At 40.6% G+C, this 19,564-nt stretch overlaps 1 protein-coding gene across 1 annotated transcript in view; it reads left to right on the top strand.

Annotated features, from left to right (window-relative positions):
* The window catches only part of LOC113637857 (cGMP-dependent 3',5'-cyclic phosphodiesterase), a 268,449-nt gene that overhangs the window by 164,740 nt on the left and 84,145 nt on the right, over positions 1 to 19,564 (top strand). Inside the window, 2 exon segments of the mRNA XM_047820780.1 lie at positions 2,911 to 3,049; positions 11,680 to 11,732. Of these exon segments, the coding sequence (XP_047676736.1) occupies positions 2,911 to 3,049; positions 11,680 to 11,732 (192 nt within the window).

Here is a 19,564-nt window from a genome sequence, read left to right as displayed (position 1 = left end):
TCTTATACCTCTACTAGGGCTGGGCGATATGGCTGAAAACTGTATCACGATATCAGTGTTTCATATCGGTCGATATCGATTATTATTGATATTTTTAAATACCCATTTAAAATAAGGACCAGGAGAAAAATATATTACATTTAAACATTTTTATTTGAAACTTAACCTTCCTCTGATTATAATCCCCTTAGTTATTAAGACAGAAATGTCAACAACCAGGAATACTCAAATAATTATAATGTAAACATAAGTCTAAAGTCACAATGAACACTTAACAATTATCTCTTAACATTTAAGGTGCAAAATGAAAGAAAATGTAAGAAATGCTTAATAAAGTGTAATAAAATAGTGCAAAGTGTTAAATATAAACACAGAGAAACCTGAGAATTTAGTGCAAGTTTAGTGCTAGGAAGTTCACTAGCTGTTCAGCTTCTGGTGAATAAAGTGTTTTAAAATATGGGCAGTGTTTTTTAAGCATAAATAAAACTGAGGTAGACTGAGATACATCTGTAATATAAAAAACAAACCTGAAACAGTACAGTAAGATTGTTTGAAATATAAAACCTGCAGAAATAGGAAAAAGTAGCTGACTTTTCCTATTTTATTTACAATTTCCTTGCTTGCTGCGGCTCATTTTCTACTTATAAGTCACCGGTTACTGAAGAGGAATCCAGCAGACCAGCACAAGATAACGATATGGCGCAACCAAACTTGATACTGTTACATGATTGGCTGTTAGCGTGTCACTCCCTTTGTTGCTAGGTTACCAAAAAGAGAGTGCCTTTGTTAATGCAACCAAACTTGCTTCGCAACCTCTGTTTTCTTCTGACGAAGAATAAAAAATATTGAACTTTTTATCCAACACATTTTTTATTGATCTCGATCACGTGTCTATCGCGATACATATCGTTATCGCTTTATCGCCCAGCCCTATCCTGTACACTCTAAAAGGGGCACATAAATATCCTCTGATTCTGTTCGCAAAGCATGTACAGTATGAATCTTTTCTGTCCATTCTTTTGCTCTAAACTGAAAAAGAACTTAGATGAAGCATCCTTCTCAGTCACACTTTTAAAGAGAATTTTTTTTTAAAAAAATGCCAACTGATGTTTAAAACCATACAAATGATCTAATTTTGTCAGGAAGTGTGTTATCTTTAGCGTGGGCCCACGTGTACTGCCTCTCTTTCCTCATTAAAAGTTCTTCATATATCACATCCCACCCATCACACCCATCACCTATCACACCCATATATAACTCGTGGGCCTCCATCATCTCCCTCAGACGCTTACGGGAAACCACATGAGGTTTTACATTGCTCCAATCTAAAATATCTGTAGTAAAATTTAAATCTCCACCTAAAATTAAAATATCAGCAGTGTTACAGTCAGCAATCACTTCGGAAAGTTTATCTAAAAAACTCAACCTCTCCACTGCATTGGTGGAAGCGTACACACAGATAAAAACTAAAACCGTATTCTTATAAAAAGCTTTTACTTTTAAAAGCCTCAAATTTAAAATCTCTTAAACTGAATAAGAACAAGGAATAAAATTGTATGCAAACAGCAAGGCGACTCCACCACAATATCGATTCCAGAATTTGGGTGAACTTCACAAGGAATGGACTGAGACTGGGGTCAAGGCATCAAGAGCTACCACACACAGACATGTGAAGGAATTTGGCTACAGTTGTCGTATTCCTCTTGTCAAGCCACTCCTGAACCACAGACAAGCTGGGCTAAGGAGAAGAAGAACTGGACTGTTGCCCAGTGGTCCAAAGTCCTCTTTTCAGATGAGAGGAAGATTTGTATTTCATTTGGAAACCAAGGTCATAGAGTCTGGAGGAAGGGTGAAGCTCATAGCCCAAGTTGATTGAAGTCCAGTTTCCACAGTCTGTGATGATTTTAGGTGCAATGTCATCTGCTGGTGTTGCCCCACTGTGTTTTTTGAAAACCAAAATCACTGCACCAGTTTACCGAGAATGTTTAGATCACTTTAAGATTCCTTCTGCTGAGCAGCTTTTAAAAGATGCTGATTTCATATTTCAGCAGGATTTGTCACCTGCCCACATTGCCAAAAGCACCAAAATTTGGTTAAATGACCATGGTGTTGGTGTGTTTAACTGGCCAGTAAACTCACCAGACCTGAACCCTATAAAAAATCTATTGTTTATTGTCAAGAGGAAAATGAGAAACAAAAGACCAAAAAATCCAGATGAGCTGAAGGCCACAGTCAAAGAAACCTGGGCTTCCACACCACCACAGCAGTGCCACAGACTGATCACCTCCACTCTACACTGAATTAAGGCAGTAATTAAAACAAAAGGAGCCCCAAACAAGTATTGAGTACATATACAGTAAATGAACATACGTCAACATCAACAATTCACTAAAAATATTTTTTTTTCTGGTCTAATTTTCTGAGATAGTGAATTGGTGTGTTTTTTTTAAATGTGAGCCAAAAACATCACAATTAAAAGTACCAAAGACTTAAACTACTTCAGTCTGTGTGTACTGAATTTATATAATACACGAGTTTCACTATTTGAGTTGAGTTACTGAAATAAATGAACTTTTCTTCAACATTGTAATTTATTGAGATGCACCTGTAAATATTCAAAGTTGTTTAAAAGGGAAGAATTGCACAAAAAAATGGCAAAAAAATTCCAATCCCCCTTTTACACACGCTACACGCCACGGCTTCTTTGACAGCTTTGACGTGAAACGTCGTCGCATGTCCAATGAACAATTAGAGGCACAGTTAAACTCACCTGGTTCTGTTCAAACCCATTTCACTGAGCACCCCCACTCTCACAATGCACTTTCAGAACACCAGTATAGTCTGATACACAGAGTGTCTGTGTGTGTGTGTGTGTGTTTGTGTGTGTGTGTGTGTGTTTGTTCCTGACAGCTCATCATTGCCTGTAAAAGAGTCCATATGATACAGAAGAGTGTGAACCGATCCCACAATGCACCACTAAGTGCAAACACCGCAAGTAAGAAGGAGAAAGACTACAGAGAACTGGACCGCAAGATTCTACAGCTCTGTGGTATGGAGTCAGATATTTACCTACAGTCATATATATAGTATATACAGTATACATACATATATATATACCCTGAACAAAATTATAAATGCAACACTTTTGTTTTTACCCCCATTTTTCATGAGCTGAACTCAAAGATCTAAGACTTTTTCTATGTACAAAAAAGGCCTATTTCTCTCAAATATATAATCTGTGTTAGTGAGCACTTCTCCTTTGCTGAGATAATCCATCCACCTCACTGGTGTGGCATATCAAGAAGCTGATTAGACAGCATGATTATTGCACAGGTGGTGTGACCACCATTTGCCCCATGCAGTGGAACACATCTCCTTCACATACTCACATACTGTATTTGTGATTGTGGCCTGTGGAATGTTCGTCCTCTCCTTTTCAATGGTGTGCAAAGTCCATTTTGTTCAGTATATATATACATGATGGCTATATATATATATATACAGTGGGTACAGAAAGTATTCAAACCCCTTTAAATTTTTCACTCTTTGTTTCATTGCAGCCATTTGCTAAAATCAAAAAAGTTCATTCATACTACTCATTAAAGTACACTCAGCACCCCATCTTGACAGAAAAAAAATGTAGAAATTCTTTGCTGTGACGCTCATATTTAACTTACATGCTGTCCATTTTTTCTGATCCTCCGAGAGATGGTTCTACTCCTTCATTGGAGTCCAGCTGTGGTTAATTAAACTGATTGGACTTGATTAGGAAAGGCACACACCTGTCTATATAAGACCTTACAGCTCAACTGAAGGAACTGTCGAAGGACCTGCCCAAGGAGCTCAGAGACAGAATTGTGGCAAGGCACGGATCTGGCCAAGGTTACAAAAGAATTTCTGCAGCACTCAAGGTTCCTAAGAGCACAGTGGCCTCCATAATTCTTAAATGGAAGAAGTTTGGGACGACCAGAACTCTTCCTAGACCTGGCCGTCCAGCCAAACTGAGCCTTGGTGAGAGAGGTAAAGAAGAACGCAAAGATCACTGTGGCCCTGACCTAAACCCAATTAAGCATCTCTGGAGAGACCTGAAAATGGCTGTCCAGCAACGTTCACCATCCAACCTGTCGGAACTGGAAAGGATCTGCAAGGAAGAATGGCAGAGTGTCCCCAAATCCGGGTGTGAAAAACTTCTCAAGAAGACTCATGGCTGTACTAGCTCAAAAGGGTGCTTCTACTCAATACTGCAAAGGGTCTGAATACTTATGACCATGTGATATTTCAGTTTTTCTTTTTTAATAAATTTGCAAAAATTTCTACATGTTTGTTTTTTTCTGTAAAGATGGGACACTGAATGTACGTTAATGAGAAACTAGATTTTTAAAGTTCGACGCGACAAACTTTTGTGTTGGCTTTGATGGTGCAAGTATTCGCAAAGGCCGATGCTTTTTGGAGGCAAGTGGACAGAAAGATTGTGAAAGCTACAGGACCGCTAGGGTGCCAATACCCGTGAGGCAGTTCCTCTCTTTGTGCTGAGTGTTTTGATATGTCACATGTCCGTGTTGTGCAAATTTTTGATTTTCACGTGACGTGGCCAGAATACTTGTGAGACAGTTCCCCTCATTGTGCTGAATGTTTTGATATGTCACATGTCCATGTTGTGCAAAATTTGTGATTTCGCTTATTTTGGGGGGCAGGGCTACTTGTGCCATCACCAGTATACCCGGTGGGGTGCCATTACTTTTGGACAAAAGTGACTACTGAGGTTTTGCACATTTCATGTCAATACTACAGTCATTATGGGATTCTACTTATTATATTGCATAGAAGAGTACCGTAAAACTTCAAATAATAGCCCGGGCTTCTATTTACCCAAATCGCCGAACTGCACCGGCTTGTATTTGAAACAGGCGTCTATAAGAGACGGGCCTTTAATTTAGTGTTGTGATGTGAGGTTACCACATTATATTACGTTTTATTTATAATTAATTCGAATGTGTTTAACAAATCATTTAATGTAAGAAATGTCTTAGATTATTGGCAGCACAAAAAACGATGTGACAGCAATGGGCAGAAGAATACAAGTTACCGCTAAAATCCATCGAGCATATGAACTTGTTGCCTGAAAACACATCAACAAGAAAGAATGAAGGCTACCCTGTAAAACAACTGCAATCATGTGATAGATTTACTCTATTCATCACTATCATCATCCCTGCGATCCTCAATTACAAGTTCTTTGGCGAATTCCTCCTCCTCTTCGCTCTCCTCCACTTCTCCCTCTCCGGCCTCTGCTAACTCTGCCTGCCTTGCTTGCACTAACAGCTCCCGCCCAGATGCGCACTGGCTCCCTATTTGAAACAATGGATAAGGTGATCCTCGCTTCCATCTGAAGCTACTGTCAGGCCACATAACTAAGGATAACATCCCGAAGTTAATGAAATATATTATCTCCTTTTTCTCCCTCGCACACACAAACACACGTGTGCGTGCAAGCGTACCTTAAAGGAATTTTTCAGCCGCTCCGTATCCAGCTTTTCCCATGCTTGAAGTACCCAGGAAACCAACAAGCGGCGAGCTGGGGCACTCATATTTCCTCCAGCTGTGTACTCTTTGTCCACATCCCCTGCCATCCAGTAGTCATAGGACTCGTGCAGACTGGCTTTGATTAGTTGGTTCCATACGACGTCAGGGGCCTGTATGTACTTTGTACAGCCACCGGGTATCACAGCCTTGGTTATGTTGTAGCCCCTTTTGAGCTCAGCTTTGGTTGCTGCGCTGATATGACAGCGATATGAATCCCAGGCTAGGAGACGAGGGGCGAAATTGAGCTTTCCCACCACTCTCTGAAGCCAGTCTGCAGTCAACTCCTCGTTCATCCATCCATTTTTGGACGTGGCCACCACCACCCCACTGATATTTTGCATTGATTTCACCTCCTTGATCCCCCCTTTGAAGACAATGCAAGGTTTCAATTTGGTCCCGTCTGCTTTCGCAGCCAACAGCACAGTTAAGTGGCTCTTCTCATGGCCTGTGGTTTTCAGTGGAACACTGCATGCACCTCTTGCATCCACCGTTGTAGAGCCCACCATATCAAACCACACCTCTGTTTCGTCCATGGCTATAATGTTTTTCGGCTGTATTTTCTTTGCCTTAATAATCTGCGTTGTATATGTGACAAAATTCACCAGTTTGTCAGTGAAGTGCTTGACATCTTTCTGGGCCACAGTTGTGCGTCTTCTGACTGAAAAGTCGTTGCGCTTCAGGAATTTGTCCAGCCAGCCAGCGCTTGCAGTAAAACTCTCCTCATCCCTGCCATCACTCACTGTTGCATACACTTCTTTTGCCTTGGCCCTGATCATTTTACGTGAGACTCTGAGATGCTTTGCCCGCATGCTGTCGATCCCCATGTGATGAAATATATCTGCTAGAAGAATGGTGTTTATCGCCCCAGTTAAAGTTCCTGAGACTTGTAGACTCCATGTCCCGGAGTGTTTAGGCAGTTCTGGCAGCTTGTGGTGGTTCAACAACTTGCTTTTCTCCCTTTAATTTGTCATCAGTCTATCTGTTTAAAGCATTCATTATGGAATTCTTGAACAAATCAGGTTTTAATTACGCTCATGCCAAAATAAATACTCAGGCAACACGTAGTGAAGTGAGCTGAGAGACACTGGCACTCCCTGTCACACACGCTCACCTCCAGCTGTTCACTGGCCTTCTTCCTCCCTCCACCTACAGTCTGGCCCTTTTGTCGTCTTCCTCAGACAGACGTTGCAGTTCAGCTTTATTTTTACGCCATTCTCGAACTCTCTTTGGATCAACCGAAAAATGTCTTGCCGCTGCTTCTCCCAAATTTTTTTTCGGCAAATTTGACAACTGCCAGCTTAAATGTCAAATCATACTTTTTTCTTTTTGTCTCCATGGTGGTATTGGGAGAATTAAGAAAAACTGAAGACTAAAAGAAAGTTCGTTAACCTCTTTGTTATGTTGCCGATCTGACGGGTATCAAATACAACCTGATACTAAAAAACAGACCAGGCCTCTATTTGAGACCGGCCTTTATTTACCCAAACCTGTCGTCACACCAGGCGTTTAAAAGAGACAGGCGTCTATTTGGGACTCGGCTATTATTTGAAGTTTTACGGTACATGTAATTTTTACTGTTGAATGAACAATAGATAGATAGATAGATAGATAGATAGATAGATAGATAGATAGATAGATAGATAGATAGATAGATAGATAGATAGATAGATAGATAGATAGATAGATAGGTCGTAAATATATTGACTGGGGGTCAATACTTTTGGAAACATTGGATTGATAGTGTGGAGTTGAGAGTTACAAGAGAAGAGAAGCCTGAGCTCTGCGCACGCTGCGTGTGTGAGAGCTTAGAGGAATTTTAAGAATTCCCCATTCAAGTCTATGGGAGTTTCGATCGTCGACTACGGGAAAACCAAAAGTTCAGTCGGAACCCCAAAATAAAAGTGCGTCTGGAGTAAGGTCCTAAAGAACCTGTCCGAGAACTTGCCGAGTTATAAACCTCCGAAGTTTATAATGGAAGTCTATGGGAAAAAAGGCCAGTTTGAGCTTCCGTACTGGGAACGCTGGAATTCCGATGGCTTAGAAAAATAGGAGCAACAAACTTCAGACCAGGGTCTACGACATATCTGAATATGGTGCATGTGGATCAAAAGCCGTAGGCCGCATTAAATTTTATAAAAAGTTAGCTAAGAACAATAACTCCAGTAGGAAAACAGAATGTTGGCTTCTACAAAGACAACATAATAAAATGAACTTTTTTGATTTTAGAAAATGGCTACAATTAAACAAAGAAGGAAAAATGTAAAGGGGTCTGAAAACTTTCCGTACCCACTGGAAGCATAGCTCTAGATTGAACCTGATTGTATGAGTGAATTGTCCACAAACCTAATACTCATGTTTTATGGGAAAAAATTCAGATGTAAAATCAGTCTTCTGATTTAAAAGTGATGAGTGTTTTCTCCACATCTGTTGAGTCTGTATGATTCATGTGGACGACATAACACACGACATATTTTTCCGTCTCCAGCCTTATTCAAACGGCATTATCTCGTTCCAAAGATACCTATAATAAGTGATTTACAAGCCTATTCTAAGGAATCCCAGTTGGCTATAAATAAACATAAAATGAGGTTTTTAAGCCATTTACGCTTGAATAGAGTCTCATCACACCATAAGTTTATTTACTTAGGGTTAGAGTTATCCCATAGCAAATACATTTTAATCAGACATTAAGCATCTATTATTTTGTGATTGCCAGACGGTGGCAAAAAAAATTATGCTGACAAAAGGATAAAGAATTCTTTTTTTTTATTCACACACAAAGGTACTGAATTGTTATTTAAACCCAGAATCTTCATGTGGGTTTCGGGTTTAAATAAGAGATCACCAAAAAACACACACAAAAAAACTACTAATAAGGTTGTTACTAAACAGATAAAGATATTGTTGTGTTTATTTAATGAGGCTCAGGTTTATATGTTATATGTAGAGGAGCTGGAGGAGAGAGAGAGGAGGTGCCCATGGCTGAGAGTTCCTTATTTAGGGCTTGACATTTTTAAACTAACTTTTCTTTTGCTGTTCTTGCTTATTTCTAGTGATTTAACTATTAAAAACTCGGTCAGTGTTGCTTTGGTTCCCTTGCTGTGCTAGCAGGTGCTCTTGATTTATTATTAAGTTACTTTTGCTTTCAGCAGCTGTTTATTCTCTAAATAAAAGAGGGAAAAAAACTGAAGTGAAAGGGATAGAAAACGGAATGCTAAAAAAAATTATAGATGCTGGAAATGATTGAAAGCATGGTGTCGTCCGTGACAACTCGGGCACACATGGCTTCACCTGGACACGGACAACCAAAGCATATTTCATTCAATCATTTATTTTCTACCGCTTATATGAACTACTTAGGTCACAGGGAGCCTCAGGCATTATCGGGCATCAAGGCAGGATACACCCTGGACGGAGTGCCAACCCATCACAGGGCACACACACACTACTGACAATTTTCCAGAGATGCCAATCAACCTACCATGCATGTCTTTGGACCGGGGGAGGAAACCGGGGTACCCGGAGGAAACCCCCGAGGCACGAGGAGAACATGCAAACTCCACACACACAAGGCGGAGGCGGGAATCGAACCCCCAACCCTGGAGGTGTGAGGTGAACGTGCTAACCACTAAGCCACCGTGCCCCCAAGCATATTTCAATTCAATTACATTTATTTGTATTGCACTTTTAACAATTTCCCATTGTCTCAAAGCAGCTTTACAGAAGTATGGAAACAGAAGAGAGAGAAAAACATATTGATCATGTGACTGTAAACAGAAGCAGATGAATGACTTGGATGACCTCACAGTAAATCACTGAACCTGTACAACACTGAACAGAAATGTTATTGAAAGAAGAAAAACGTAATGACAAAAAGCCCACAAGTGAAAAAGCACCAAGGATCTTTTTATTGCATTCTTTTTTCCATCCATTCAGCTAAACGATATTTCTGAGATTTATCAACCGAGATAATAAGGCGAGACACAAAAACCCCAAAGAAATTCTCCATCCTATCTTATCTTCTCCACCATATCTCTTCATCTCTATACGTTATCATGTCTACAGCATGTGTTACTGTTGATATGGTGAAGTTCTCCATATCTTCAGGACAGAGGAGCTTACACCTCTTTAATTCTTTTTCTCAGTATCATAAAGAGCTGTGATTGTTTTTATCGTTATTATTAATTATTATTATTATAAAGAAAAGAAAGTGAGGGAACGACTGTTTATAGCTGCTATAACGTAAAAGTAACTATGTGACAAATGTGCAATGGATAAAAAGTATTGCGTTTTAATTTAATAATGAAAAATGGAATTGATGGTAAACAGTTGTAGTGTAGGGGGCACGGTGGCTTAGTGGTTTGTACGTTCGCCTCACACCTCCAGGGTCGGGGTTCGATTCCCACCGAGTTTGCATGTTCTCCCCATACCTCAGGGGTTTCCTCCTGGGTCCAAAGACATGCATGGTAGGTTGATTGGCATCTCTGGAAAATTGTTCGGATTGCGTGAATGAGAGAGTGTGTGTGTGCCCTGTGATAGGTTGGCACTCCGTCCATGGTGTATCCTACGTTGATGCCTGATGACACCTGAGATAGGCACAGGCTCCCCATGACCCGAGAAGTTTGGATAAGCGGTAGAAAGTGAGTGAGAACTGTAGCGTAGGAGAAATTAAATTTAGCAGCAATGTGCTGCATTAGTAAAATATTCAACTTCAGGGTGGCGATGGCAATGCTGCTTCGCTGTAGATTACGTTCTTACAACAGCAAACCCCTGAGTGTTTTATCCTGTACTTATCACAGACGAGAGACTTTATTACAGACTCCACTCTGAGAATCTAACAGCAAGAATGAAGATAAACTTATTTTTAGAAAGTGTTTGGATTAGTTCTTGTAGTGAAGTTTTAATACAGCAAACAGCGAACAAAGTGTACAGCAAACTGTTTGCTTTAGAAGAGGCTAAGTTCTGGGACGACAGCCTTGCAGACCAATTTGATGCAGTGTGCGGCGTATGGTCTGAGCACTGACAGGCTGACACACACACACACACACACACACACACACACACCCCTGCAGCAATGCTGGCAGCATTCATACGTCTATTTCCCAAACACAACCTCTGGATATGACGCTACCACGTACACTCAACTTCTTTGGTGGACCATGCAGAGGCCTGTTCTGAGTGGAAACTGTCCTGTTAAACCACTGTATGGTCTTGGCCACCGTGCTGCAGCTCAGTTTCAGGGTCTTGGCAATCTTCTTATAGCCTACACCATCTTTATGTAGTGCAACAGTTCTTTTTTTTTCAGATCCTCAGAGAGTTCTTTACCATGAGGTGCCATGTATGAGAGAGTGACAGCAATAACACCAAATTTAACACACCTGCTCCCCATTCACACCTGAGACCTTGTAACACTAACGAGTCTCATGGCACCGGGGAGAGAAAATGGCTAATTGGGCCCAAATTTGGACATTTTCATTTAGGGGTGTACTTACTTTTGTGACCTGCGGTTTATACATTAATGGCTGTGTGTTGAGTTATTTTGAGAGGACAGAAAATGTACACTGTTATACAAGCTTTACACTCAATGCTTTACATTGTAGCACAAAGTCATTTCTTTAGTGTTGTCACATGAAAAGATATAATAAGATATTTACAAAAATGTGAGGGGTGTACTTACTTCTGTGAGATACTGTCTGTGTGTTGGTGTGTGAGCATATATGTGTGTGTGTGCTGGTGTGTGAGTGTGTGTGTGTGTGTGTGTGTGTGTGTGTGTGTGTGTGTGTGTGTGTGTGTGTGTGTGTGTGTGTGTGTGTGTGTGTGTGTGAGAGAGAGAGAGAGAGAGAGAGAGAGATGGGTAAAATACTCCTTGGGTGCTCTTTCTCTCTCTGTATTAAGTGTATGTACTGGAGATACAGTGTTTATCTTGATTTGCTGATGTTATTCTGTCCTTAAGTCCTTCTCTCTTGCTTTGAGTGTAAAGCAGAACATTCTCCGTGCCTCAGTTCCACTTTATGTTACAGGTGATGTAAGGGTTGTTTGATTTGCTCTGATCTGTGATGAGCTCTCTGTGATCGGTGTGTGTGTTCTGATCGGCAGGTGAGCTATACGATCTGGATGCGGCATCACTTCAGCTCAAAGTCATCAACTATGTGAGTTACAGCACACACACTCTCTCTCTCTCTTTCTCTCTCTCTCATTTTCTCTCTCTCTCACACACACACACACACACACACACACACACACACACACACACACACATACTGTCAACCTGTCATTTTAGAACTGAACTGACTTTCCCTTTCTCTCATTTTTCATTTCTAATAATAATGTCACACCCGTCCATCCTGACACGAATGTGTGTGTCTGCGTGTATTTAATTTATGACAGTATATTAGTGATATACAGAGGAGATGGAGATGAACAGATGAAGCAATATCACCACTATTAGATGAATAATTAACCTCTGAATATCAGAGTCACAGTCTGTTCATCACTTAACATTAATGACTAAACAGTGGAGGAGGAAACCTCATGCCATGGAAACTGGACCATCGCTGGATGTGTCTTCTGCAAATAAACCTTAATAACATGAGAGTTTTTCTAGCTTCCGACTCACACGTTCATTTGCATGGAGAATAAAGTGCTCAGCTTCTCGGTGGTAATAAATCAAAGCCACAAATGGAGCAGAAACCTGCTGCTAGAGCCTGGATGACCTTGGAGGTAACTCATATCTTCATGGCACCTGCAACGTGTTTCAGAAGCTTGCACGCTTATTCCCTGACTGTCCTGACAAAGGAAAACAAGTTCAACAAGGAGGCATTTTGTCAGACTGATTTGTGAGGTTGACGTGTTCAGGTAGAGAAATGAAATCCACTCGCAGAAAAATAGGCTGACGTTAGAATCAATTTACCATGGAGAACATTTGGGTTGAACAAATTCAGCAGTAGAATATTATATATATATATATATATATATATATATATATATATATATATATATATATATATATAAAAACAAAAATAATATATATATTATATATTGATATATTAATATTAGCAGTGGATTAGCTCTGTTCTTTCAACTGTGAGGTAATTATAGACATCTCGTGCTGTCTGTTTTTATAAGAGCTGACTGTTTGGCTATTCTCAAACTGTTACCCTACTGACTGACTGACTGACTGACTGACTGACAGAGAGAATATAGAGTATATATAGAGAGAGTATTTTAAAAATACTTTATTAGAACCATTTTCTTTCACACAAGTTCATTGCATTCTTTCCACATGTTTATACAAAAATATCTGCAGAGATTATTTCTCTGTTAATTCGGGACAATAAATCATCATTAAAGTCCCATATATCTGTAAATGTTTCCACATTCTTCATTTTAACGTAGTATTTATATTCCAACATTATCCTTGCTTTTACCAACCACTTGAAAATTGACAGTCACAGCTGGAATTCTTTTCATTCTTTTTCTTACTGTTGAAATAAATAGGCAGTTTCGCCTGTCCAAGAAGAAAATTCATTAACCGGCCTTTCCACTTATGAAAAACCAAAAATAAAAATCTGAAATCTGTTGAATAAAATGTTCGTCAAAAGATAAGGTATTGTAATTATAGACACACTACGGACCAAGGTAAGCAAAACAGTGTGGAAATTTATTGAAGTCTGTGAACATACATCAGAATAGTAGATGGAACGAAGCACCAACACGCACACACAGGGGATGTCACATAAATCCGAATAATAGTAGATCTTTAACTTGAGGAAGTAGATCCTGGAGCGAATCCAGAAGCGAGGTCAAAGAAAGGGTAGCTGATTGCTGGAGAACAAACGGAGGAGTCTGGAACTGAATGACTGTGAATGAGATTAGTATATATAGTGTGTGGTGATTGGTGAATGAGGAACAGGTGGTGCTGATTAGTACTCTGGTGAGCGTGATCGCTGGTGAGTGGGGGAAGGACCTGGTGACTCCATGACAGGCATACAGCATATCAAAATCTTTTCAATCTCCCACAGTTTAGAAAACAGTGAAAAATAGTTTCTCTCAATGAACAGAAAGGGCATTTATCTGAGACTGTGGGGTTAAGGATTGACACAAATGCATTCACTGCAAGAATACCATGCAGAACTCTTCAATGTAAATCACCCGCATTCTTTGTTAACGATGGTTTACTGTATAGAGCAGTCCCCATGCTGGATGAGCCTTCTCTGACCGTTCCGCTTTTCCAAGCTGAAGAAGAACTTGGAGGATGTGTCCATTTCTGTTTTGCATTGAAACCTTGACCTAATCAAAGCCCCCTGTGCTCTAATACCCAGCAGATCAACGAATAACCTTTTTTTGTCTGAATGTGGCCTCGATCTCCTGTGGATTCACACAAAGCCTGGAGTTCCACAATACCTCTATCTCTAGCTCCTCGATCGATCGGTTGATGTCTTTAGTCACATCGAGGGTGTACTGATTACAGAAGTGCTGGATTTGGATTTTCCCTACATCCCACCATGTCTTTGGTCGAGTGGGTTTCCTGCACAAAAGCAATGTCAATACACTTTGTTCTATGGTTTCACAAAAAAATACTCTTCTTTTTATATCCCTTGCACCATTAAGATTTAAAGATGCAATCCTAAAGCTACAGATGAGAAAATGAATAGAAAACAGGATTAGAAAGAATATAACCACCAGTATATCACACTTTAAGTGAAGTGAAGTGACATACGGCTAAGAACGGTGACCCATACTCAGAATTTGTTCTCTGCATTTAACCCATCCAAAGTGCACACACACAGCAGTGAACACACACATCGTGAATACACATCGTGAACACACACCCGGAGCAGTGGGCAGCCATTTTATGCTGCGGCGCCCGGGGCGCAGTTGGGGGGTTCGGTGCCTTGCTCAAGGGCACCTCAGTCATGGCCAGCCCGAGACTCAAACCCACAACCTTCGGGTTACGAGTCAGACTCTCTAACCATTAGGCCACGACTGCACCCTTTGGGTGCTTATTAATTTTCCATGTCATTGCCATCTTGTGATTTCAGTCTTTGCACTTTGCAATCTTTCTGAGCCGATAGAACTCTGTTCCCAGAAGTCCATCCACTCCTCGTTGTCTCATCATTCATTCATTCATTCATTCATTCATTCATTCATTCATTTTCTACCGCTTATCTGAACTACCTTGGGTCACGGGGAGCCTGTGCCTATCTCAGGGGTCATCGGGCATCGAGGCAGGATACACCCTGGACGGAGTGCCAACCCATCGCAGGGCACACACACACTCTCTCACGTTGTCTCATCAATTTTTATTTTTTATATTTTTGTATATCTATACTGGACTGACTAAATTTATTTGTTATTATAACTGGTGGCTTTGAGCCCTCGACATTCTCCTCTAGCATTCCAGTTTCCGCCTGACCTCAGTCACTACTGCTTGCTGTGTTTCAGCTCTAACCTGAACTGCCGCCTCTTCCTGATTTTTAGCCGCTCTCTCATCGTGAAACATTGCTCCCATTTGTACTGCCTGTCATCCCCCTGTAATGTGGTTGTCCTGTCCGGGCAGCTGCGCACTACATGTCCCTCCTGTCCACACTGAAAACATTTCATCGACTCAGATGTAGCAAATATTACGTGTTCAAAGTTGTCTACTTTAAACTTTATCGTAATATTTAGCTCTTCCTCAATCTTCTTCTTCTTCTTTCGGCTTTTCCCTTGATTTTCAGAATCATACAGTATATAACTGCCTTCTGAACAAGACTACATGCTTCAGCCTTGGGGATTTGCACCCTGAAGGGTTGATTTTAACAGCCGACACTATCTGACCATGTCTAGACAATTCTCTCGCTAGTACTTCAACGCTAATACATAGGGGTAGATTAGACAGGGTTATTTTTTGCCGGACTAACTAAAGGGAAAACAATTGTTCTCTCATTTCTGAGTGCAATTCCGTGCTCCGCAACTAGATCAAGTGAGTCTACAAACATTACCACTGAACTGTTTATCCTCTATTCCGCTTTTAAACTTTCATAACCCACCACTTCACCAACCGCATGACTACACTCTTCTACGGAAAAGTCTACACAGACAGGTATTTTAACGAAATGCCGGCGAGAGAGATTTTCAAAGCCCACGCTCATGTTCTTGTTCATGTTCGGTTGACGCCGTTTCCCTTAACCCCAACCCTCGCCTAGAAGACACTCAATACTACCCTAGTGATTAAACACCAGTGATATTTACAATTGTACAGCCTTTTAAAAGAATATTTGAACCACACACCACCACGCTCTGACACACTTCCCACACTCAGCAAACACTCAAGCATGTGCATGAGAGAGAGAGAGAGAGAGAGAGAGAGAGAGAGAGAGAGAGAGAGAGAGAGAGAGAGCAAAGATGACAGAAAGAGTGGAAGACAGGGAGAAACAAAAAAAAAGAATCAGCATGTTTATTTCACATTCGTTTATTTCATCATTCTGTGTGTGTGTGTGTGTGTGTGTGTGAATGTGTGTGTGTGTGTGTGTGTGTGTGTGTGTGTGTGTGAGTGTGTGTGAATGTGTATGTGTGTGTAGTAAAGATTGGATTGAGAGAGAGTGTGTGTGTGTGTGTGTGTGTGTGTGTGTGTGTGTGTGTGTGTGTGTGTGTGTGTGTGTGTGTGTGTGTGTGTGTGTGTGTGTGTGTGTGTGTGTGTGTGTTTAGTAAAGATTGGTGTGAGTGTATCCTCATCAGTATTCTGTAGTTTTTTTACTCTCTTGTGTCTCAGGGGCCACATTAGCATAAAATTCTTATCAGTGTTTATACAGATTCTTACATCTTTTGAGGGAAGTATACACACACACACACACACACACACACACACACACACACACACACTCACAAACTCAGTCTCTCTCTCTCTCTCTCTCTCTCTCTCTCTCTCTCTCTCTCTCTCTCTCTCACTCTCTTTTAAATATCTTAAATATCTGCTCATCCATTCTTTAAAAAAAAAACAAATTCCAAACATCTGACAGCCAGTGGTTTATATATATATAAGTGTGTGTGTGATCTCTTTATTCCCTATGAGGTCAGTGTGTAAACAGGATGTTGAACAAATACCAGATTACAGGTGGAATTATTTATTTACTTTTTTATTTATTAATTAATTATTTATATACTTGTTTCTGAAAAGCAAAATCCACACTAAACACATCCAAATATTATTAATAGTTAGCATATTTTGTCAGTGTTGTAAAAGCAGTAATCGACTTGTGATTCAACACAAACACACACAGACACACACAGACACAGACACACACACACAGACACACACACAGACACACACAGACACACACAGAGACACACACAGATACACACTCCTCAAGCTGGATAACTTCTCTTTATACAGTACGTGTTTGATCAGAGATACATTTGGATTGAGCTTTCCTCTTCTCTCACAGCAGTAATGGGTTGATTTTGTTATTCTTGTTGTTTGTTTTGCCAATTTGTGTTAAAATAAATCACTAACTACAATTCAGACTCCTAGCCCTCTCTCTCTCTCTCTCTCTCTCTCTCTCTCTCTCTCTCTCTCTCTCTCTCTCTCTCTCTCTCTCTCTCTCTCTCCCCCCCACATTATTCCATGTGTTTATTTTCTTTTCAGCTTCTTTGCAGTATCAATAAATTATTTCATGATAATTTCTCTCAGCGCTGGGTTCCTTTTATCCTGTCCCAAGTCTGAGGCCTTTCTTCTTTCTCGTTTTTTCCTACCTGTGTATTTCTTCCTCTCCTTCCCATCAAGCTGGTTTTGATCCCCAGTGTGAGTATTTTATTTCCTGGGGGCATTCGCAAATTGACAAGAGCTTTCTGCTGGACTAAATGCTGTTTGGATTGCAGTGTATTAGAGCTGTTAGTGCGGCTTTAAGAAAAGGCAAACACACTACACCACAGTACATTAAACTACACCACACTACACCACACTACACCACACTACACCACACTACACCACAGTACATTAAACTACACCACACTACACCACACTACACCACAGTACATTAATCTACACCACACTACACCACACTACACCACACTACACCACACTACACCACAGTACATTAATCTACACCACACTACACCACACCACAGTACATTAAACTACACCACACTACACCACACTACACCACAGTACATTAATCTACACCACACTACACCACAGTACATTAATCTACACCACACTACACCACACTACACCACAGTACATTAATCTACACCACACTACACCACACTACACCACAGTACATTAAACTACACCACACTACACCACACTACACCACAGTACATTAAACTACACCACACTACACCACAGTACATTAAACTACACCACACTACACCACACTACACCACACTACACCACAGTACATTAATCTACACCACACTACACCACAGTACATTAATCTACACCACACTACACCACACTACACCACAGTACATTAATCTACACCACACTACACCACACTACACCACAGTACATTAAACTACACCACACTACACCACACTACACCACAGTACATTAAACTACACCACACTACACCACAGTATATTAAACTACACCACACTACACCACAGTACATTAATCTACACCACACTACACCACACTACACCACACTACACCACAGTACATTAAACTACACCACACTACACCACACTACACCACAGTACATTAATCTACACCACACTACACCACACTACACCACAGTACATTAATCTACAGCTCACTACAACACACTACACCACAGTACATTAATCTACACCACACTACACCACACTACACCACAGTACATTAATCTACACCACACTACACCACACTACACCACAGTACATTAATCTACACCACACTACACCACACTACACCACAGTACATTAAACTACACCACACTACACCACACTACACCACAGTACATTAATCTACACCACACTACACCACACTACACCACAGTACATTAAACTACACCACACTACACCACACTACACCACAGTACATTAAACTACACCACACTACACCACACTACACCACAGTACATTAAACTACACCACACTACACCACACTACACCACACTACACCACACTACACCACAGTACATTAAACTACACCACACTACACCACACTACACCACAGTACATTAAACTACACCACACTACACCACACTACACCACACTACACCACACTACACCACAGTACATTAAACTACACCACACTACACCACACTACACCACAGTACATTAAACTACACCACACTACACCACACCACACCACAGTACATTAAACTACACCACACTACACCACAGTACATTAAACTACACCACACTACACCACACCATAGTACATTAAACTACACCACACTACACCACACCATAGTACATTAAACTACACCACACGACACCACAGTACACCACAGTACATTAAACTACACCACACTTCACCACACTACACCACAGTACATTAAACTACACTACACTTCACCACAGTACATTAAACTACACCACACTTCACCACAGTACATTAAACTACACCACACTACACCACAGTACATTAAACTACACCACACTACACCACACTACACCACAGTACATTAAACTACACCACACTACACCACACTACACCACAGTACATTAAACTACACCACACTACACCACACCACACCACAGTACATTAAACTACACCACACTACACCACACTACACCACAGTACATTAAACTACACCACACTACACCACACCATAGTACATTAAACTACACCACACTACACCACACCATAGTACATTAAACTACACCACACTTCACCACACTACACCACAGTACATTAAACTACACCACACTACACCACAGTACATTAAACTACACCACACTACACCACACTACACCACAGTACATTAAACTACACCACACTACACCACAGTACATTAAACTACACCACACTACACCACACTACACCACACTACATTAAACTACACCACACCAC

The sequence above is a fragment of the Tachysurus fulvidraco genome, chromosome 11, assembly GCF_022655615.1.
Source record: "Tachysurus fulvidraco isolate hzauxx_2018 chromosome 11, HZAU_PFXX_2.0, whole genome shotgun sequence".
Lineage (NCBI taxonomy): Eukaryota > Metazoa > Chordata > Actinopteri > Siluriformes > Bagridae > Tachysurus > Tachysurus fulvidraco.
This window is presented reverse-complemented; position numbering and strand designations above follow the sequence as displayed.